At 44.8% G+C, this 13973-nt stretch overlaps 1 protein-coding gene across 1 annotated transcript in view; it reads left to right on the top strand.

Annotated features, from left to right (window-relative positions):
• Nucleotides 1-13973, top strand: part of LOC136960218 (voltage-dependent calcium channel subunit alpha-2/delta-1-like) — a 67162-nt gene that overhangs the window by 40577 nt on the left and 12612 nt on the right. Inside the window, exons 14-31 of the mRNA XM_067254616.1 lie at nucleotides 49-98; nucleotides 282-371; nucleotides 1753-1833; nucleotides 2586-2669; nucleotides 2901-2975; nucleotides 3452-3523; nucleotides 3687-3758; nucleotides 3854-3915; nucleotides 4823-4899; nucleotides 6208-6220; nucleotides 8985-8989; nucleotides 10023-10083; nucleotides 10185-10282; nucleotides 12435-12522; nucleotides 13079-13141; nucleotides 13372-13487; nucleotides 13577-13648; nucleotides 13852-13919. Of these exons, the coding sequence (XP_067110717.1) occupies nucleotides 49-98; nucleotides 282-371; nucleotides 1753-1833; nucleotides 2586-2669; nucleotides 2901-2975; nucleotides 3452-3523; nucleotides 3687-3758; nucleotides 3854-3915; nucleotides 4823-4899; nucleotides 6208-6220; nucleotides 8985-8989; nucleotides 10023-10083; nucleotides 10185-10282; nucleotides 12435-12522; nucleotides 13079-13141; nucleotides 13372-13487; nucleotides 13577-13648; nucleotides 13852-13919 (1247 nt within the window). The remainder of the gene's footprint in view (nucleotides 1-48; nucleotides 99-281; nucleotides 372-1752; nucleotides 1834-2585; nucleotides 2670-2900; nucleotides 2976-3451; nucleotides 3524-3686; nucleotides 3759-3853; nucleotides 3916-4822; nucleotides 4900-6207; nucleotides 6221-8984; nucleotides 8990-10022; nucleotides 10084-10184; nucleotides 10283-12434; nucleotides 12523-13078; nucleotides 13142-13371; nucleotides 13488-13576; nucleotides 13649-13851; nucleotides 13920-13973) is intronic.

Below are 13973 nucleotides of genomic sequence, written 5' to 3'. Positions count from 1 at the left end.
GTTATTTTCTTTCTGGAAAAAAAACAACAACAAATCTTTCTCCCTCAGGATACTACTATGAAATCCCATCCATCGGAGCGATACGAATCAACACACAGGTAAATCGTCACCCGGAAACAAACCATATCAAATCCAGCTCTGCAGGGCCAGCAGCACCTTGAGGCGGAGCTCCAGACACTGGAAGGCCGTCAGGCGACGAATCTGACGCTCACGTTTTAGATTCAAGGAAATAGTCTGCCCTCTAGTGGTCACCATCACCCCTGTTTCTGCTCTTCTCACAGGAGTACCTGGATGTGTTGGGGAGGCCCATGGTGAAGGCAGACAAGAAGGCTAAGCAAGTCCAGTGGACCAATGTCTACCTGGATGCTCTGGTAGGTGATAGCAGATCCCTCCACTCAGGAAGACTGGTGACATGACACTCCACCAGTGAGACAGACACAACGCAGAAAATGTCGATGATTCACACTACATCAAATTCAGATACAACACTGCAAATATTGATGATTCAGTACCAGTAAATTCAGACAATTCAGACATGAAATATAGAGGATTATCCACGACCGGTAAGATGCAACACAGTCTGAGAACTACAGGAAGAAAGAAAACACACAATATCATTTTGTTCAAGTGCACAGGCAGCCCAACGGGGTCTTTCTCTAAAAATGTCTCCCATCATCAAATGAAATACAATATTATTTGTATAGACCTTTTATACAAGCACAGAAGGCTTCACATACGCCCACAAAACTGCACCTAAACCAACCTAAACTCTCAAACACCACGTTCAAACTGCATGTAAACAATTGTCCTCGTAAAGTCATCCTGGCCCAGAACAGTTGGATAATGAGACGTGTCCAAATCCAGATATTCCCGTAAGGTGTCGCAGAGTGCACACAGTGACGTAAATGACTTTGAAAGACGTAAACACCAGATATCTGCTTCTGTTGATATCATCACACAACAAGCAGCTTTTTATGGGCGCTGGTTGTGTCTCGACTATGAATAGCTCAAATCAAGTTCGTTATTCTCAGTATGAACCCAAACAACAGATAAGGGCAGTGACGTTTGTCCGAGGATGTCAGTAAGACGTGAATTGAGCTTTAAGACATTCTTTTATGACAGATTTAATGCTACACCTCCAGTAGAATAGAAGTACAGCAAAATACTAAAACAATACTTGAGATAGCACCTTTTATACTGTGTGTATCAATGCAATGAATTGTGCTACCTTGAAAGTAGAAGAGATAATAGGAAATATTGATGGCTTGTGAGATATTTTCGAATGGACATCTGTATAGTAAAACTATAGAAAATAAAATAACAAAACCCCAGGATAAAAACGAATGTGTTAACTCTACACTTCAAATCAAGCTGAGTTTGGGATCTATTGTTACTATGCTGATTTAAAGAACCTTCTGAACTCATACTATCTCTTGTTGGAGTTCCTGTCTCTTATCCACTGTTTAAGTTCACTCAGAATTTGAACTTGACAGGGACTATTTTGAGAAGCAGAGAGACTGCAGAGTTTGTGTGATAATTTTAGATGTTGACAGCTGGTGTTAATGGTTTTACTAAGTTCACCCGTATGCGCTGACACTGTGTCTCTACACAGACTGTTTTACATATACATCCAGACACATACATTTTAACAATACAAGCACTATGGAACTCAAACATTGAATATCATAGCAATAGCTCTCTGATATGAGAAATCCGAAATGTAAAACGTACTCTCTGATCTGATCCTGACAGGAACTAGGTCTGGTCATCACAGGAACTCTGCCGGTCTTCAACAAGACCAACACCAAAGCTGACAAGGAGAGAGGAATGCAGGTAGACTGTTTTCCACTCGAGCATTCTAGAATGCAGGTAGACTGTTTTCCATTCTAGAATTCAGTTCACATTCTAGCTACTTGCTCCGTCATCATAACGCTGAAACCCCCTGAACTGACCGACCTCAGAGAACGTCCATCCCAGCTGGGCCAGTTAGATGGCCGTTCTTACTAAATACGTCTTAGTGTGTTTAGAGTCTGCTTGTTGACCTTACAGACGTGTCAGAATTCGTCCTTGACCTGCTCTTTCATCCTCCTAAGAGAATCCGGCTTGTGGTTTCAGACACGTGAAAGCAGTTAGCAGACCGAGACGTGAACACGCTCTCTGAAAACAGCTCTTAACGCTCTCATCCTTCCTGTGATCGCTGCCTTTAAAGTGGTTTTGATTGGACCTTCTGTCGATCCGGCGTGGTCATTCAAAGCCCGCCCACTCAGTTTTACAGGAAGTGAAGTCGAGGCCATGTTGGACATCAAAAGCGATGAGATAACAGTAGCTAAACGCTTCAAGATGGGTGGATGTACCTCCAGTGTTACTGCAGCTGATCTGGGGACGCCTCGTTAGTGACTCAGGGGGACTGTCAGGATGAGCAGCCTTGCGTCCAGACTGAAACCACACTCCCGTATTCTTAGAAAAACATTCACACGGCTCAGAGGGACTTGAGTCATGACAAAAGGACCAAACAGTGCTCTGACGAATGTTAAAGGTGTGGGAGCCAGATCACCCAGCGCGCCGCGTCTGTTTTGGTTTTCCAGAGGCCGCAGAACCAGCTGATCCTGGGGGTGATGGCTATCGATGTGTCCCTGGACGACATCAAGAGACTAACGCCTCGGTTTACTGTGAGCTGGCCTTCACACACATGCACACACTGTTAACAGGTTGTGCAGGCACTTGGAGCGTTCAGGAGGCTTCTCATTCATCCTCTCTCTTACACACACAGGAACACATAAACACAAAAAAAAATCTCTCTCACACACACACACACACTCAGAGCTGCTTACCCCTACAAAACCGTACTACACACCACCCAATCCTCTCCCATCCCTCCTGTTCTCTCCTATCCCATCCAGTTCGGACCAAACGGGTACTACTTCGCCATCGACCCCAACGGTTACGTCCTGCTGCATCCCAACCTGCAGCCGAAGGTAAATCAATCACTGCGCTCCTCTGGCAGACAACCTCAGCACACTTCACCGCCCCATTAAGCAGCAGTATTCCTGTCAACAAGCCCAGGGGCTGTGCGCACCAGCAGGCTGGTGTGGCTGCGGCCCGGGCCTTGTTTGCTGTGTTTGGCTCGCTTCTCTGTTATCTTTCTAAAGGTCGCTATGGGGGGGTTTTAATTGAAAAATGTTTGCGAGAAGTTCCACTCTACAGAGTGACGATGGCGGAACACATGGAAGCCATGCGTTCCTTGTTAGTGGAACAGTACGTGTTGCAGTTTTCCTGTAAACGGGACGAGTGACACAGAGAAACACAAGGGTTTTTTTGAGTTAAAGAGTGATTGATTGTAAACTTGGACTTGGAATGTGTTGTTAGATAGGCGGAGGTGGAGGAGAAGGCAAAGAGGGAAAAAGAACATTTTAACCAAATGTGTCATCCTTCTGGGTTTGTTATTATTCAGAACCCTAAGTTTCAGGAGCCGGTCACTCTGGACTTCCTCGATGCTGAGTTGGAGGATGAGATCAAAGTGGAGGTGAGAATGAGAGTGTGTTCTAGACGCCTGATTTGCCCATTTTAACTTCTGTGCAAAACAACTTTACTATCCATAGATGGATTAACATTTGTTCATTTAGGAGAGTGACGCTTCTATCCAAAGGGACGTACAAATAGTGATGTGCTCGTTTCTCTGTCTGCAGATTAGAAAAAAAATGATTGATGGAAACACAGGCAACCACACGATACACACACTGGTGAAATCCCAAGATGAGGTAACTATGGTGATGGTGATGGTGATGATGATGGTTGTTATATTGGTGGTGGTGATGATGATGAAGACAGATATCTGGCTGTGTTTGCTCCACAGCGGTACATAGACCGAGGCCTGAGATCATATACGTTTGCTCCTGTGATAGGAACAGACTACAGGTAGGCAACATGATGTAGAAAGTGATAACCTTGCTCCTTGTTCAGTAGTGGATGTAGTAAGTGATAACCTTGCTCCTGGTTCAGTAGTGGATGTAGTAAGTGATAACCTTGCTCCTGGTTCAATAGTGGATGTAGTAAGTGATAACCTTGCTCCTGGTTCAGTAGTGGATGTAGTAAGTGATAACCTTGCTCCTGGTTCAGTAGTGGATGTAGTAAGTGATAACCTTGCTCCTGGTTCAGTAGTGGATGTAGTAAGTGATAACCTTGCTCCTGGTTCAATAGTGGATGTAGTAAGTGATAACCTTGCCCCTGGTTCAGTAGTGGATGTAGTAAGTGATAACCTTGCCCCTGGTTCAGTAGTGGATGTAGTAAGTGATAACCTTGCTCCTGGTTCAGTAGTGGATGTAGTAAGTGATAACCTTGCTCCTGGTTCTGGCCCCTGTGTTAGTTGGTTGTTGGATCCAACTCCTCAGCACATGTGTCTGTAACAGACAGAGTTAGACGCCACTGTCTGCTCTGCCAATCACCCCTAACACAGGGGAATCCTACCCTCTACTCTTATTAGGACAAAACATTGTCATGTTTTCATTTTATACATGAAAGCAAGAGCTCTATATTGAGTTTATTATAATAGTGCATAATACGCTTATTAAATTCATGGAAAAAAAAGACAAGTGTCTAAATGATTTATGAAATGTTTGTTGTGCTGTATGTTTGGTTAAGTCACTCGACTTTAAAGTTTTGTCATGTGGTGTGGATACGGCCTGTGATTTTCTCCAATGTGTTCCGAGTTGGACCGTGAAAAATTGGAAAATGATGTCTCTGTCGCCCGTGTGGCGTTCAAGTGTTCCGCTCTGCATCAGGAGCTCATGTTCACCCTCGTGTGTGTGTGTGGGTGTGTTCACAGCATAGCACTGGTCCTGCCTGAGTACAGCCTGCACTACATCCGAGCCACAATCGGAGACACGATCACACAAGCCAAATGTAAGTTGCACCGTGAATCCGTTTGACCGGCCGTATCAAACATGACCTCATCCGCCTATTTACACAGACGATGACTGAAGCACTTACCAGTGACAAAGCCGATGACATCAAGTTTTCATCAATCGGGGTGTCGGACCTCTCATGTTTCAATGCATGGTTTTTATCTTTAGCAGTTGCCTACCAGCCCCTCTCCCTCACCCCCCTCCCTCACCCCTCTCCCTCACCCCTCTCCCTCACCCCCCTCCCTCACCCCCCTCCCTCACCCCTCTCCCCCACCCCCCTCCCTCACCCCTCTCCCTCACCCCCCTCCCTCTCCCCCACCCATCATCCCCCTCCCTCACCCTCTCCCTCATCCCTTGTGTCGTGATGGCATCATGATTCCTCAGTTGTGGTGTAAATACAAAGTTTTGTTGCCAGACAACTTGACGACTGGTCCTAAAGGGATCCAGCCCCCCCTCTCTCATCACACACACAGCTTCAAACCCTGTTTCACACACACCAATGTCATCACACACACAGCTTCAAACCCTGTTTCACACACACCAATGTCATCACACACACAGTTTCAAACCCTGTTTCACACACACCAATGTCATCACACACACAGTTTCAAACCCTGTTTCACACACACCAATGTCATCACACACACCACTGTCATCGATTCATTGACGGCCGCCACAGCCTGTGAGTGTTTCTGCTCTTAAGAAGTCTCCTGTTCTGTACCCCGTTGGGGATCGTCTAGTGGGGCGTCCACATGAGCTCTGAGGTCATGTGGTCTGTGTCACTTCACTCTTGAGTTGTGACTGTTCCACTGGACGTGCCGTTGGGCTCCTCAGAGAATGTCTTGAGAGATTGTTTTGAGTTTGTTCTTTGAGTTCTTCCAAGACTTGGAAGTTTGAACTGGCTGCCCTCTTGTGGCTTTTAATCCTGTGATCAATTTGTTTGTTGGGGAAGCCCTTTATACAGTACATCACAAACACACACCCCACACACACATTGTGCTTTTGTACTGTACACACACCAATCATCTGTGTTCAAGATGCAATATTATTATTCACTTCAATTGAATAAAATATTGTGTAACCCTGTTTGCTTCTTTCCTTATCGTCCTTCTCTTCTCTCCCCCCCTCCTCTCCCACTCCTCCCTCCCGCCCTCCTCTCCTCCCCCCCCTCTCCTCCTCTCCCCCCCCTCCTCCCTCCCCCCCTCCCCTCCTCCACTCCTCCCTCCCCCCATCCTCCTCTCCCCCCCCTCCTCTCCTGACCTTCTGACTCCCTTCTGTCCTGTTGCTGTGTGGAAACCCCCTTCAGCATTTTTGGGCAAGTATTCTCCTCCTGTGCTCTTCCTGTCCCCCTCCCTGTCCTCCAGTTCTCTCTCCTGGACGCAGGGCTTTCAGTCCTCCTGCCAAGCTGCCGCCCTGTCTGGCGGAGCGGTGCACTTTCACGTGCGATTTGGACCGCAGCAGGAATGCGAGTCATACACACACGAGTGGGGAGTAATGAGCTTGTTGATCACCCTGATCCAGACGGGTGTCTGCCCTCGGTGGGAGATCTCTGCACGCCAGGCTGCCTCCATTGAACGGAAAGAGTCAGCCTCCACATGTGCACAGAGAGAGAGAGAGAGATAGACAGAAAGAGAAAGAGAGAGACAGAAAGAGACAGAAAGAGACAGAAAGAGACAGAGAGAGACAGAAAGAGACAGAGAGAGACAGAGAGAGATAGAGATAGACAGAAAGAGAAAGAGAGAGACAGAAAGAGACAGAGAGAGATAGAGAGAGACAGAAAGAGACAGAAAGAGACAGAAAGAGACAGAAAGAGACAGAAAGAGACAGAAAGAGACAGAAAGAGAAAACAGAGAAAGACAAATAGAGAGAGGTTCTTTTGCCCCACCTGTCCTGCCCTTAGATGTGGTTTTGGCACTAGCCAGGCCTAGCAGGCAGGGCAGAGGACAGGATGTTTGCATTATTTTAGGTGAAACTATAAAAGAGAAAGCTGTGAGCGTTCACTCAAAACAAGAGTGGTCGGGTTTCCTCGCTTTCTGAGTCCCTCTTTTTGAATCATCTTGAGGTTTACGCCAACTCAAAAAAACACAGTTTTAATGAAAGACAGAAACCTCTTCCTGGCTACAGAGCATCACCTTTCTCTCTTTTCCTTCTGTTTGTTCCGAACGCCTTTTGTTTCTTGTTTGTATTATATGTGGTCGCTGAGTCAGAGCCGTCGCTAACAGCTAACGCCAAAGATATGTCTGATCGCTGGTGCCATTTTTCTTTATCGGTCGCCACCCAAATAGCAAGGCGGACTCATTAATGGACTTTTGCTTTTAAATGTCTGATTTCATTTCATTAGTAAGAACTGAACTGATCTATTTCACCTTCTGTAGGTTTTACATCATCTGCTGTTGGTTAGGAATTTGTAAGAATATATAGGTATATTACGCTCTGGATAAGAGCGTCTGCTGCTAAATGACTAAATGTAAATATTATTAGATTAACCTTAATAGCCAATAAACTATTACGTAAGTGGAGGATAAGTGTTCTGAACACTAAAACTCTCCAGGAAATGGCTTACAATTTTAGCAATAGGTCAATCAAACTCAGTCAATATTATAATTTTTCATATTTGCCTTTCACAACACGACATTTGTGCGTCCTCAATTTATACATTTTAAATGTATAAACTCAAAAGACTTTTGGGTTTGTGGTAATGTAATTTCTTCTTCAAAGTTCAAACTGCTACAGTAACAAGAAAGTGTGTAATCCAACTGCTGAATTATGTATCATAAATACATTTAACAACAAAGCAGGTATTTACACCTGGTCAGAATTATTTTTCAATCATGACCACCAAAGAGGTCAGCTAAGCCTATTATATCATAAAGTAGAGAGCTATTTTGAGAATATCAAAGCATCTGGTCAGAATATCAACTGCCCCATCAACATTCTTTGAATACATTACTCACAACTTATAACTAAATCAGTTTATCACCAACGCTGTATTCAGCAAATGCTAAAATGCTAATCCACGACCACATAGTAAAGCTTCACTTTTCATCCATTATTTTCACAATTTGCATTTCAGTGCAAAAAAGCTTTTTGATGGATTTGCAATATTTCTATTCCGAACTCGTTCTGTGAATAAAATATTGCTGACCTTTGAACCCTGTGGTTTACCCTGTCTCTTTTATTTTCCTTTTCCCCTATTCCTCACCTCCCGGGATGAATCTCTCAAATTCTCTCTTCTGCCTGGATTGTTTTTCCACTCCAGGGAAAGATGGCAAGTATTTCCCCCTCCTTTTGTCTCTCTCCTTCTGTTTAACGTTCTTGTTCGTCCTTCCCCAGCATGCTTAGGGGCAGCTTTTTCCACCAACTGTGTCCCGCTCACGTTCTCTCATAATTTGAGTCGCTAGCTATTAGTTCTGTTCTTAAGCAAATCAGTGACAATGTTTTGAATTTTAAAAGGCATTGAATACGTAATCTTGAAATTTAAACATCACCGAATTCTTTGGTTTTGAATTCACCTCTTTAAAATGGAAATATGAATTGATTTTTTTTAAATCAGATCCAAAATGTAAAGATTCAGAAAATCAGTTAGCTCAAATTCGAACAGTAAAATTCAGGACCCCCCCAACCCCCACAAAATAGACAATCAAGCTTTTTAAATTCAAATTCAAAATTGTATCTGCTCAAATTCGAATGGTGAAATTCAAATTTAAAAAAATTAAGATTGCACCATCCGGGATCTGAATTTACCATTCGAATTTGAGCATCCTGAAATTTGTGTCTATTTGAATTTCTGAAGCTTGATTATTATTATTTTTTTATTTTATTTTTTTTGGGGGGGGGGGGCATCTGAACTTTACTGTTCGAATTTGAGCAACCTGAATTTCTGAAGCATGAATTTCTTTTATAAAAAAAACATTGAAATCAATAAATAGTTCATTTTAAAGAGGTAAATACAAAACCAACAAATTCGATGGTGTTTACATTTCAATATAAAGTATTCAATGCCCTTTAACAACATTGTCACTGATTTGCTTCCATATGTTCTTCTGTTTGGCATTGGGACAGCCTTTACAGTGGCTGCCCAAGAGACGGTCCACTGAACGGTCACTTTGTACCGTTTTCTCTTTTCTATTCAAATGCTAACACCCCCAATCAGCTACACGACACTTACCATGTTACCTAAACATTACTTGAGAGCCTCTTTGGCGAAAGAGGGTGACGACGGGAGGGTGGGTGACAACGCATATTATGGGATGATATTCTGAGGACTCCCTTCCCTACCTTCAATACCCTGATGAGGAGATAGAAGACACCAAAAGGTTTTTAAGGAATCTGTCAAGATCGTAGTCTGTAGGCTATCTGTACACAGGGACCTGCTGCTTTAACACTTGTCTATGTCAAGTTGTCACTGTCGATACTCAGAGGCAAGGTCAGGAGCAAAACAATAAAGCAAGGTCAGGAGCTTTGTTCGTTAATTGTCAGCTGTTGTGGTTCATGCTTTACAACTGAAAATATGCAGTCATGCTAGTTCCGGACTAGGGATGCTCATTTAGAAGAAAAGTTTGATGCTCGTGAACGACCGTTAACCGACAAGATTAACAATTTAGAATTGATGAGTGTCTGTCACCCATCAAAAAATACCAATACAACAAAAACAAAACAAATATCCGCTAAGGGTTTTATTAAGTAGGATAAATAGTAGCATAGCTAAGCTAATGTAGCAGCATAAACGACAACAGTAGCCTAGCTAGTACAAAAAGATTAACACAATGAAAACACATTGAATCCGAGAGCGCTGGTTGTGCCTACATGATTGGCAGCTATAACAACACGGAAGTAGGCCTACAATTTTGTTGTACAATATTGCCAAAGTAGCAGAATGGCGCCAGATTTGTCGCTTGTCGTGTTCATACGGTAGTAGGCTATTAATCGTTAAACATTGATATGGTCGGTTAACAGTTACACAGTTAATTATGAGCATCGACTACTCCGGACCAAAAAGTACGTGTCATTTACATGTTTATGTGCGCATGTGCTGTGTGTGCTTGAGTGTGCGTTAGCATCACCTACGTATGTGAGTGTGTGCGAGATTTCAAAGACTCATGTCTCTTTGTGTTTCACCAGTCTCGGAAAGCCTACAGGAATACAAGTTTGACGATTACGGATACACGCTCATCGCTCCGAGGTAAGGCCTTATTCCCGTCACCTTCCGGGTTGGAAAGTAAATCCGTATGACACACGGACACAGTATAACACGTGATGAAATGTCACATGCTCTCTCCACAGAGAGTACTGCAAAGACCTGAAGCCCTCGAAAAATAACTCTCAGTTTTTGATGGAATTCAACGAGTACATCGACAGGAAGACGCCTAACAACCCTCAGTGTATGTACCCACCCTCCCAGCACCCCTCAGTGTAGCTGTCCAGCACCAAGGACAGAGATACAAGAAGGACAAATTCCCTGATCTCTCCACTCCCTGGATGAACAGACAGTGTTACCTCAAGAAGTGTTGGTTTTAATACTCCCAGATTAACCCCTATCATGTTTACATTAAGAGGCCAAACGTAACACGGTCAGACCTGCTCTGAAACTCAAAGGCAGTCTATTACACACTGATATTCATCCCCGTACAAAGCATGGTCTCTGTCTAAAAAGTGTTCAAGTTTGTAGAAAATACAAAACAGTCACCCATCCAGGGTTTGACACGTCAGAGATTTCTTTATGAAGAAAGGAACAACAAAGTAACAGCCTTTTTCAGGTTTCTGTTGAAGGTTTAGTGGAATAGAGCCAGTTGAACCTGTTCCCTTGGGTACATGGACAGAAACAGCAGTGTAGGGTTCTCCTTTGTAGAGCCCCTCGCTTGTGTTCCCCATTTGATCATTCCTCTAAAAGTTTGACCATCACACGCTTGAGTGCACACGTGTTAAATGTGTTGGCTTGGCTGACACGCAGACACACACACACACACAATGGAACACACACACACTCAGGTGTACACATGCACAGATACTCAGGTGCAGACACACACACACACAAACTTAGCACACGCTCAGGAGGGAACACACACACAGGCCCACAAACACACACACACTCCACGAGGATTACACCCCCACACACTCTACCTTGTCTGCTCTGGTTTGTCCAATTACTTTGTGTTTGTGAGAAAGAGCAGGTCTCGTCAAGCGCAGCGCGCAAGCGGAGCAGTAAAACTCAACTCAGGTCTGCCGAGACTCGATGGAGCAGCTCAAACATCTGACCAACGCGTTAGCATCTCAGACGCTCTCCCAAACACAAACTGACATTAATCGCTTGTACTTTTTTCTCCCGCTTGGAAGTCTAAACGCCTCCAAAATGGTAGAAGTGGCTTTCCCAGACCCCAGTGTTTAGTTTGATGTTTAGGTCTTGGAAAATTCACTTCAAACATTCGAATTGGAGAGACTCCTTCTCATTACAAATCCACTTCTGAATCGTGTCCGTGCCCCGGATTAGCGCTCCTAGCTAGCAGGTCTACTCTGCAGGACTCAGTATACAACACATATGGGAAACTGCCCGAGCGAGGCTAGTTACATGCTTTACTTGTTTAAGCCACTGTAGTGGCGGTGGAGTACATTAAAGATTCCTGGGCTGCCTTCAATAAGAGTCCCATAATGAAAACCACTGGAGCGGGAGGGGGTGTGTGTGTGAGGGGGTGTGTGTGTGAGGGGGTGTGTGTGTGTGGGAGGGGTGGAGGGGGGGGGGGTAAAGTGTTAGACCAGCTGTTTTCTCTGAAGTGTGTGTGGTGTGTCGTAAAGAGGAGGGGGGGCTTAGCTGAGTTTCAACATTAATGGACTGTAGCAGGACATGAAGGGGTTTGAAGTGACGGTGGAAAACACATCGGCAGCGCGGCGCTCTGCAGTCGTGTCGAGCGTCTCAGAGCATTATTCTGAACATTCCTCACCTCCATCCTCCAATCCTTTTATTAACTAGTTCCACTTAACGACTTTCCCCTCATATTGTGGCTGCTCTGATTCGCCCATTCAGAGAGAAGGGACTGTGATTAGACTGATAATCGTGACCCTGTCGACCTGACAGTTAGAGCAATGCTGTTTGGATAAATGAAGTCATTCCCTGGAATCAGGGAATCTGTTTCAAACTGTCTCTTCCTCCTCCTCTGCTGGGAGATGTCTGTTTTGTCTCTCTTCTCACTAGCCTCCCCAACGTCCTCTCTCTCCCTCCCTCTCTATCTCTTTCTCTACCCATCCTCTTCTCTCTCTTCCAGTCTCTCTCACACACACACACACACACACACACAGCTGTATCTAGCAGTCTGTTACAACCATCCCTGCGTCTGAAAGACAATACTCAATTCTGTGATGAAGAGATGAGGATGAGGATGACTCACTTTGATAGATATCATCTCATGGCCCAATTACAATCTCAGTTCTGGGGTCTGAACAACATCTGGAAAAACATTAACTGCACTGGGGGGGGGGGGAATACTTTTTAATGTCTTCTTCCTGCTGTTCGTTATAAATGATGGATTCTACTTCTTCTAGGCAACGTAGAGCTGGTGAACAGGCTTCTGCTGGACGCAGGGATCACCTCCGACCTCATTAAGCGCTGGAGAGAGGAGGAGGAGCTGCCGTGAGTCTACAGCACCGCCGTCGTTTTACCTCCACAGAGAGCCGCTCTCTGCTTCCTGTAGTCTCTCTGCTTCCTGTAGTCTCTCTGCTTCCTGTAGTCTCTCTGCTTCCTGTAGTCTCTCTGCTTCCTGTAGTCTCTGCTTCCTGTAGTCTCTCTGATTCCTGTAGTCTCTCTGATTCCTGTAGTCTCTCTGATTCCTGTAGTCGCTCTGCTTCCTGTAGTCTCTCTGCTTCCTGTAGTCGCTCTGCTTCCTGTAGTCTCTCTGCTTCCTGTAGTCTCTCTGCTTCCTGTAGTCGCTCTGCTTCCTGTAGTCTCTCTGCTTCCTGTAGTCCCTCTGCTTCCTGTAGTCTCTGCTTCCTGTAGTCTCTCTGATTCTTGTAGTCTCTGCTTCCTGTAGTCTCTCTGCTTCCTGTGGTCTGTATAAGGTGGTCTCCAAGGCATGTAAGGCCACCGTACACACCTTATACCGAGTCTCTATCAAAGTGAGGAGTGAGCTATAAGGAGGTTTCTGTATACGGGTGTGTATAACATGTGTAAGGGGTCTTTGTCATTGCAGACACGGTGTCCTGGCGCGGTTTGTCGCCACAGATGGAGGGATCACACGAGTGTTTCCTAAAAGGTTTACCTCCTCCTGCCTTCAAAGGGCTGAATCTTTCTTGTCTTGGTTAAAAAACCTTTCCCACATCATGCCAGGAATGAAAACACTAAGTCCAAAACCTTACACCTAGTAGACATCCTCTGCTTCTACAACACAATTACACCCTTTTCTTTGAACACAGCTTGCTCGGTTATGTCTCCTTTTGTCCATGTGAGCGACCATGCAGCTGAATATGGGTGTGTGTGTTACAGTGCCGGTCAGTACTGGAGCGAGGACGCAGAGACCTATGAATCAAGCTTCTACAAGAGGAGTCTAGACAACAATGTCTACATATTCACACCAACGCCCTACCCCAGTAATGACAACAGTAAGTTATTGGAAGGAGGCGTGTCTTGTGCTGTGCGTGTGTGTGTGTGTGCATGTCATAACTCTGTCTCTGTGTCTCCACCTCTTCAGTGAGTGAAGACTCTGTGTTAGTAAGCAAAGCTGTGGACCTGCACATTGATGGAACAACTCTCAAACCAGCAGGTAACAGCACACACACACTCGACACCCTCACACACACACGCGCGCGCACACACCCTCACACGCGCACACATAAGCAATATCAAGATGAGTAAATCTCCAGATCTCGATATTACTATTGTTTTAAGATATGGAAGCTTACACCTGCATATCTCCAAACAAACTCTAACAGTAGAGTAGGCTGACCTTGTCCTCCGTGTTTGTAGTCATTGGTGTGAAGTTAGATATCAACGCTTGGATGGCCAACTTCATCAACGCAACTTTGAGCATGAATGTGAGTACATGGACAAGGACCAGGATGTGTGGATGTTGTTCTCCTCTGGGTCTC

This window comes from Osmerus mordax, chromosome 17, assembly GCF_038355195.1.
Source record: "Osmerus mordax isolate fOsmMor3 chromosome 17, fOsmMor3.pri, whole genome shotgun sequence".
In the NCBI taxonomy this organism is placed as follows: domain Eukaryota; kingdom Metazoa; phylum Chordata; class Actinopteri; order Osmeriformes; family Osmeridae; genus Osmerus; species Osmerus mordax.
This window is presented reverse-complemented; position numbering and strand designations above follow the sequence as displayed.